Raw genomic sequence first — 8,864 nt, 5'->3', positions numbered from 1 at the left:
TTTTACATTTCATAGTCAGACCTCTGATAACTGTGTAACAAGTTGAAATACTAAAATATTTTTTAATATTCAACTGTAACAGTTGAAATAATAAAATACTTTTACATTTCATAGTCAGACCTCTGATAACTGTGTAACAAGTTGAAACATTAAAATATTTTTTAATATTCAACTGTAACAGTTGAAATATTAAAATATTTTTTAATATTCAACTGTAAGTAACAGTTGAAATATTAAAATATTTTGATGTTTCATATTAAGGCCTCTGCTAACTGTGTAACAAAAACTTAGTGTGAATTTGAATAGGAAATCGTGGTTGGTTGTGGGGTTTTGATTGGGGTTTTTTTTTAGGTAGCTTCACTTAAGATTTCCAGGGTTATCTGAAATTCAACGTCACATTAAACACCAAATCAGAGGCAGAGGGAGCACGTGATCCCTGCTGGCTCTGCTCCCCCTGGGCTGCTGCTGCAGCTCAGGGAATTCCACCCTGAGTCTCTGTGGTTTGCTGAGCCTTCTGCAGCTTTGAGGTCATTTGCACAATGACACATCAGCTGGGGGTGGAAAGTACGAGGGCAGGAGGAGGATGTGCACCAAGATAGAAAGAGAAGTTTCTGATGTAAATTTTTAACTCTTTGCGGTGTCATCTGTATTTAAAAAAAAAAAAAAAAAGCAGTGTAAGGGAGGAAGAACATGCAGCATGATAGAGGCAAATGTGGGAAGAAAGAAGCAGTGAAAATTGGTATTTTATGTGCTGATTTTCCATGGAAGTCTTTGAAAGGTCCCAAAACACAGAACCATTGTGAAGCATGGAAATGTTACACACTTGAAGAGACAGTCACATAGGCAATAATTAAACTGGGAGCTCAAGAAATGTCACAAAACATTCTCTGATAGGAATTCCAGGCCAGGAATGGGTGATGCAATTAACACATTGTTATGGTGGGGGGTTTTTTGCCCAAGAGTTTCTGGCTTCAGTGAATTTCTGCAGCTGGGATTGTGTCAAGATCTCAGTTTTCTGCTGAGCCAAGTGGCTGGTGCAGGTGAGACAACTCATTCCACTGCTTTGCTGGTGTGTAGGACACAAAATCCATCAACCTAAAAACTTCAGGGAATGGGAAAAATGAAAGTATTACAATTTTGTTGTCAGTGTTGGCACAAAATCACCATCATCTGTGGTGGTGGAGCATGAAAGTGTTGAAGGAACAGCTCTGCTGGAATAATTGTTGGGTGCCAAAGCCAAGGGTGGATGCCATGGACTTAATGAAGGGTTGGTTGGGTGTTTTTTGGAGTAGGAGACCAGGTTGTGTTGTCACAAAAACCACGTGTGTCCCAGGTGCCTTAAAGGGCTCTGACTCCAGCAGAGTTCATCAGCAGTGAGTGTTGGTCCTGTGGCTGAGTGACATCAGATCCTTGATCTGGCAGCAAAAAAAACTCTTTAAAAAAAGACAATTTAACTCTTCACATTGGCTCATGGCAAAGAATTCTGCTACAATGTGATCTTGTTAGATTAAGGCAGTGTAAGATCAAATAAATGCAGAATTTCCATGAGTTTAAGAAATGCTGTATTTCAAATTCTGTGGACAGAACTCAGGATGATTTGCTTGAATCTGAAGAAGCTGTTAATGCATTAAAACTGAGGAAAAATGGCTGTGATGAAGAGGTATAAAAATCTGGCAGCCAGTAGTATTAAAGCACAAGAGAATAATCTACACTAATATCAGGCACATCATTAGTGAAATGTTTATCTCTTTATTAATTACAGGTCTGTAATAATTTTTTTTTGTTACAAGGGAGGAATTAATTTGAAATTCAGGGTTGATTTCTGGTTAATATAAATTATCTTAAAAATTTAAAGCGTCAGATATAAATTTTTCATAGTGACACAATTTGTATATAATTTTTGATACAAATTTATAAATGTCCATATACATGTGGTTGTGGCTGGTTATTTCTCTGTAAAGTGTGTAAACTTCAAGGACTTTCATATTATTTGAAGTAAAACAACTTGTGAATTTGTATTTGGCAGTGAAGTGTAAAGTGACTGATAATCCTTTGCTCTTTTTTTGTTGTTTTTTAGGATAAAAGAAGTAAATGAAACCAACAAACGAGTAGAACAGGAAATCAAAGTGGCTATATTCACCCTCATCAATGAAATCAATAAAAAGGGAAAATCTCTCCTACAGCACCTTGAGGTACACTTGAAATAAAAAGCAATGGTGGTGTTGAGTTTCCAGTCCCCTGTTGAGGGGAAATATTTGAAAATGGTTTGTTTGGTGTGACTGCAGCTGTTGCAGCACTGAAACTGCCTCTGAGGGATGTGCTGGAGTTAAATCTCTTGTTTCTCCTCTCATCAGAGCTCCTTCAGTTTTGTTTCTGTGCCTCATATTCAAAATTGGGCTCATTGTACAGGAGTGAAGTCCCTGAAAATCCCCTTTTCATGTTCTGTTTGCCATATTTCTGTATTGTAACATAATGCTAAGGTGTGTATGATTTAATAATTCCCTCAAATAGCTTTTCAATGTTCGTGTAAGAGCAGTCAGAGCAGTATTTGTACATGAAGATGTAATGCTGGTATTTAAAGTTGTATAATACAACTTTAGAGACCATGAGTTCAAGCATCCTTTCCAGATGGCATATTTTGAATAATTACATCCTGACTTTTATTAAAATCCATGAACATTTTATCTGAATAGAGGAAATCCCTTGTAAGAAATTGGTTCAGTGCATATGGCCAGCCTGCCATGAAAAATTTAAAATCAGATTAATCACAATAGATTTTTCCTGGTTAAGGAACAATAATTTGGCAAGGAAATTGAATGTTCCTGGAAGAATAGAGTAACTTGATCATTAATAAAAGAAATAATGCAAAATTACATGTACTTTGGCTTTTCTTATTTACCTAGGATTAATTAAAATTTCCTTGGGACATTTCCCTTTTGATCCAAAACCTACCAGCAGTTTGCATTTTCCTCCTACATCTGAAAGCCCCATTGTAACAAATTACTTTACAATTTACAATTTACAGTTAAGTTCTTGTAATAAACCCTCTGTTTCTTTGCAGAACGTGACCAAGGAGAGGCAGATGAAGTTGCTCCAGCAGCAGAATGACATCACTGGGCTGTCACGACAAGTGAAGCACGTGATGAACTTCACTAATTGGGCCATTGCCAGTGGCAGCAGCACTGCCCTGCTCTACAGCAAACGCCTGGTGAGGGACTCATGGGAGCAGCAAGCACTGATCAGCTGTGGGGCTACCAGTTCTGGGTTTCTCTGGGTCTGATTGAAGGCACTTGAGACAACAGTTCATGTTCTGACTCAGATATTCATTATTTTTTATCACTAAAACAGTCTCACTACTGTGAGTTGGGCAACTTTTCATTAGAAGGCACAAAATGGCCAACAATCTCTTGGTACAAGGTCTTTTAAAGCTAAACTATCCAATTAAGAGCTGACACCTGGATTATTTCCCCTTTTAACCCAATAACTGATCCCACAGAGCCCCCAATGCCGACTTTTCTGCCCAATTACAAAATGCCACCCAAACCCATGGAGAATAAGGAAGAAGAAGAAACCCAGGACAACGCCCTGTGCCCTCCATCTTGCACACTAAAAATCCCAAAACCTCAATTTCTCACCAAGTGCTACACCTACACTGCTCTCTATAATCTATTTCACACTTTTGTGGATTCCAGTCTATCTTGAAGTCTAGGAAACTTTCTCCATGGATGAGGGTCAAAGTCAGTGCTCCCCTGGGCTCAGGGCACCCCAGAGCAGACAGAGGAATATTCCAGGTGTGTCCTGGGTTTCCACAATCAGGGAATTCCATTATTATTGTCATATAATAATTGACTCCATGATTACAGAAGGCTGATCAATCACTTTATTGTACTACATTGTACTGTATTATACTATACTTCTCAAGAAGCTCATCCCCTTCCAGACAGTGCAATACAGCTTTGACTTAATTGGTCAATCAATCCAAACACCATCCAGCGTCCAATTAAGAAATTTGGTAAACAAATCTCCATCACACATTCCACATGTGCACAACAGCAGGTGGAGCAAGTGGAGATAAGAATTGTTTCTCATTCTTTTCTCTGAGCTTTCTCACAGCTTCCCAGGAAAATCCTGGGAGAGAGTTATGTCTCTCTCTGTGCAGAGGATGTGTGATTACCACAGGGATCAGCCAGTAGAGCCCCTGCCCTGCACAGACACCCCAAAATCCCACCCTGGGCATCCCTGGAGTGTTGTTCAAATGCTCCTGGAGCTCTGGCAGCCTTGGGGCAGTGCCCAGCACCCTCTAGGGTAGGAACCTTTCCTGAGATCCAACCTAAACTCCCTGGCACAGCTCCAGCCCTTCCCTCAGGTCCTGTCCCTGCTCACAGAGATCAGAGCTGTCCCTTTGAGGAAGAAGCTGCAGCCCCCAGTGAGGCTCCCAGAACACAACACCATTGTGAAGCATCAAAATGTTACACACTTGAAGAGACAGTCACATAGCTAATAATTAAACTGAGAGCTCAAGAAATGTCACAAAACATTCTCTGATAAGAATTCCAGGCCAGGAATTCCTCAGGCTCCTCTTCTCCAGCAGAACAAAGTGCCCTCAGCCATTCGTTGTGTGACTGCCCAGACCAGGCTGTGCAGTTCAGTCCCAGTCCCTGTGCCCAGAGAGGGCAAAAGTTCCAATAGACCTGGAGTGAGATAAAACACAGAGTCAAGTGTTGGTAACCAACAGGATAATTCACTTTTGAAGACATGAATACGCCCAGCTCTGCACCTGCAAGCCCAGGGGTGTGCTCACCATCACTCTGCCACCTACTTTCCAAGTCTGGGAACATGTGCTGAGCCACAAACACAGAGGGACAGGGGAATCAAATATATCCAGAGTGAGATTAAGACACAAATGAGGTCAAATGTTGGTAATCCAAAGGATACACCCAGTTCTGCCTTGTGGGTCCATCATGGCACCCTATCTTCAGATCTTAGAGCAGAGCCAAGCAATTGTGCAACAATTCAGTCTTTACCAGAAGGGTTTAGGGAGTGTTGGTGTAGAAGGAATGGGGTCAGCTCTCTGAAGGTACCTCAGTGTTTCCCTGGACTCATTTCAATAATGTTGTGGTGTAACAGTGCTGCTCTGCATCCGCAGAGTAAAGAAGTTGTACAAAGTGGGATTTTCCTGATGAATTGAGAATTTCCCAGGCTACGAACCAAACTTGCTGCTGCCAGTCCTTGTTGGTGTTCCATGGCCTAAACACACACTTGTTTCTCATTCTTTGGTTCTCTGTCAGCAGCAGTATTTTTGTTTTCTCTCAGATAACGTTCCAGCTGAGGCACATCCTGAAGGCTCGCTGTGACCCCGTCCCTGCTGCCAACGGCGCCATCCGCTTCCACTGTGACCCCACCTTCTGGGCCAAGAATGTGGTCAATTTGGGTGAGAAACCCCTGCTTGTTTAATCTGTGATACTGGGAAAACTCTCTTGAATTGGGGATATTCATCCAACAGGAGTGAGTGCAGTGTCTCTTCATGCAGGAGGCAAAAACTCTGTTGACCATAAACTCTCATAACCCATCCAGCCCTGATTATCCTCCTTATCTGCTCTGTTCTTTCTATTAGCAAAACTTTCAATCTCAGTGGATATTGTTTTCCAGGATACAATGAATATTCCCAATGGAATGGATATTCTGTTGGGACTGGTTATAGAATGGTCCTAATCACAGAGTGGTTTGGGTTGAAAAGGACCTTAAAAGTCATCTCATTGCACCCCCTTGCATGGCAGGGGCCCCTTCCACTGTCCCAGGCTGCTCCAAGCCCTGTCCAGCCCTGGACACTTCCAGGGATGGGGCAGCCACAGTTTCTCTGGATTGGACACTGGACCTGTGCCATTTCCACTTAGAGTTTGCAAAGTACAAGTTTGGAATGAGAGAAGAGGGCAGAGCACAGTGAGACAGAGATACCTGTTAGCACCTGCTTGTGAACTTCTCTGTTAGATAAAAATTTCATAGAAAATCTGATCAAAATACCAGTTTTTGTATGTACTCACTCCTTGCTCTGAGTCCAACATCCAGGTTGGGGTGTTCCTGTCTTCAGTCAAGAGTATTTATTCTCTAGGGCAGAAAGGAAACTGTCAACCTTAATAAAAAGGGACATGCAGATTCTACTGAGTGCACATTCACAAACTGATCAAAAAATCATCATTTTGCCTTTCCATGTAAAAATAGGACAGGAGTTACCTGGACAGGCAGCATGGTCCATGACATTGGAGCCAGACAGGGCTTGCTTGTAGCAGTGTGTGGTGTTGTGTTTGTAGAACCTGTTTGAAGTCTCTCAGCAGTGGGACACTCAAATATCTCTTCCCATGCTTTGCTTCTTTAGACAGAGAAACCTTATGTTCAAAATGTTTGTTTTCTGTTTTATTTCTCATCTTGTCCATTTCTTGTGAAAGCAGAGAAGTCATTTCTGTCTGTCGTGGCTTTTAGGCTGTGCAGTTCTAGTTCTTTCACTCTTCCCTCACAGATCATGTTTTTAATTTTGCACTTAGTTGTTGTAGTCTGAGTTCTCTTTTTGCTTTTATCATGTCTGGTTATTGAAGACACAAAGAGCTTAAACTTTAATTTTAAAAAATTACATTTAAATTTTCAATTTAAATTTTCAAGCTTTCAAGCTTAAATTGCTCTGAGAAAACTGCATTAGAAACATCAGAATATTCTACATGTGTCAGCCTTTGGAGGATGATGTTGATTGCTTCTTTGGCTTTTTATAGGTAACCTGGTCATTGAAAATAAACCAACCCCTAGTTACACTCCCAATGTAGTGGTTGGGCAAACTCCTCCAGGAACAAACCACGTCAACAAAGCTCCAGGACAAATCAATCTGGCCCAGCTTCGACTGCAGCACATGCAGCAGCAGGTGTATGCCCAAAAGCACCAGCAGCTGCAGCAGATGAGGATGGCCCAGCCATCCTCTGCCTCTGTGCCCAGGCAGAGCAGCCCCCAAGTCCTGCAGCAGCAGGTGAGTCCTTTAAGTGTTCTTACTATACATTCTTTCACTTTATTTCACCATAACACTGAGATTTAAAATCACCCTGTCAGATCTAAACTTACAAAGCAATTTATAGACTAAAATCTTTAGAGATCTGAGATATTTTGATGTGACAGCTCTTGGCTTTGCCTGATGTTGTGTTACTACTGCTGTGGAAAGAGATGGGCTTCTTTTCTCCATGTTAAAAGCACAAATTTTAAAAAACCCAAACCCTTGCAGCCTCCCAGGTTGATCAGCATGCAGACCATGCAGAGGGGTAACATGAACTGTGGGGCTTTCCAAGCACATCAGATGAGAATGGCTCAGAATGCTGCTCGTATTCCAGGAATCCCACGCCACAATGGACCTCAGTACTCCATGATGCAACCTCACCTTCAAAGACAAGTATATCCTGTGTACATGCTTCATTGTGCCATTGTGCCAGCCTTTCATTCCAGTAGATGGTGCCTCCAGCTGTAAATGTGTTTATCTGTCCCCCTGTAGCTCACAGCTACACACATTTGTATGCTTCTTTTCCATGTTGCATTACTGTGCTGTGACAGTTTTGCTGAACGTAAGGAAATTCAAACCTTAGGGGTGGAAGTGAAATGAAATGAAATGTTTGTGTTGCAGTTTAGTTCTGGGAAGTAAAACGTTTCCTTTTGCACTTTTCAGTGGCATTCAGCTGAAAAGAGCATTCAGAGGTTTATTAGAGAATAGTGAGGAGTAGTGAAGTTCAAAGTGATGTAGTTGAGGGGTTTTGATTAAATCAGCTGCTGAAGTGGTTTTAAATTCACACCTGAAGCATTGATGCAGAGCTCTGCATGCCATTAAGAATAAAAATGCTTGACAATGCATGTTAATGTGACTGAAATACCAAAAGTGACTTTATATTACTTGAAACAGTTAAAGAAAAAATTAGATGTGAACTCTAAAGCTGTCTTGGGAGGAAGTAATTGCTTTAAGAAAATACCCCTATATATACTTGGTGGAAGAAGTGCTGTCTGTTTAAAATGGAGCCACATCAAGTAGTTTTTCCTCTCCAAGTGAGGAGGAGGAGCAGCTGCTCTGCCCTCAGTGCTGTGCTGGCTGTGCTTGGGTTCAGGTCTCTCTCAGGGCAGTGGGAGCTGCCATGGCCCCGTGCCCAGCGCGGTGTCTGTGTCTCCCCAGCACTCCAACCCCGGCCACGCCGGGCCCTTCCCGGTGGTCTCAGTGCACAACACCACCATCAACCCCACCAGCCCCACCACGGCCACCATGGCCAGCGCCAACCGCGGCCCCACCAGCCCGTCCGTGTCGGCCATCGAGCTCATCCCGTCCGTCACCAACCCGGAGAACCTGCCCTCGCTGCCAGACATCCCCCCCATCCAGGTCAGTGCTGCTCCTCCTGCTCTGCTTCTGTGCTTAGGTACCAGGATTTGGTCATGGAATGGTGTAAAGTTGTAGAATTCAAACTCATTTCACCTCTAAAATATTGCAAAGAGTTCTTCGTCACCAACTCTGAGAACCTGCCCTCCCTGCAGGACATCCCCCCCATCCAGGTCAGCGCTGCTCCTCCTGCTCTGCTTTTGTGATTAGATGCCAGGATTTGGTCATGGAATGGTGTAGTTAAAGTTGTAGAATTGAAACTTATTTCACCTCTAAAATATTGCAAAAAGTTCTCCATCACCAACCCAGAGAACCTGAACATCCCCCCCCCCATCCAGGTCAGTGCTGCTTCTCCTTCTCTGGTTCTGTAGTTGGGTACCAGGATTTGGTTATGGAATGGTGTAATTAGCATTTAAAGTTGTAGAATCCAAACTCATTTAACCTCTAAAATATTGTAAAAAGTTCTCCATCACCAACT

The 8,864-nt window shown here is 42.4% G+C and overlaps 1 protein-coding gene across 1 annotated transcript in view; it reads left to right on the top strand.

Moving 5' to 3' along the window:
- Nucleotides 1-8,864, top strand: part of TRIM33 (tripartite motif containing 33) — a 43,033-nt gene that overhangs the window by 22,620 nt on the left and 11,549 nt on the right. The window contains exons 6-11 of the mRNA XM_031062894.1: nt 2,078-2,192; nt 3,062-3,208; nt 5,314-5,431; nt 6,762-7,009; nt 7,259-7,423; nt 8,189-8,389. Of these exons, the coding sequence (XP_030918754.1) occupies nt 2,078-2,192; nt 3,062-3,208; nt 5,314-5,431; nt 6,762-7,009; nt 7,259-7,423; nt 8,189-8,389 (994 nt within the window). The remainder of the gene's footprint in view (nt 1-2,077; nt 2,193-3,061; nt 3,209-5,313; nt 5,432-6,761; nt 7,010-7,258; nt 7,424-8,188; nt 8,390-8,864) is intronic.

This window comes from Geospiza fortis, unplaced genomic scaffold (assembly GCF_000277835.1).
Source record: "Geospiza fortis unplaced genomic scaffold, GeoFor_1.0 scaffold391, whole genome shotgun sequence".
Lineage (NCBI taxonomy): Eukaryota > Metazoa > Chordata > Aves > Passeriformes > Thraupidae > Geospiza > Geospiza fortis.
This window is presented reverse-complemented; position numbering and strand designations above follow the sequence as displayed.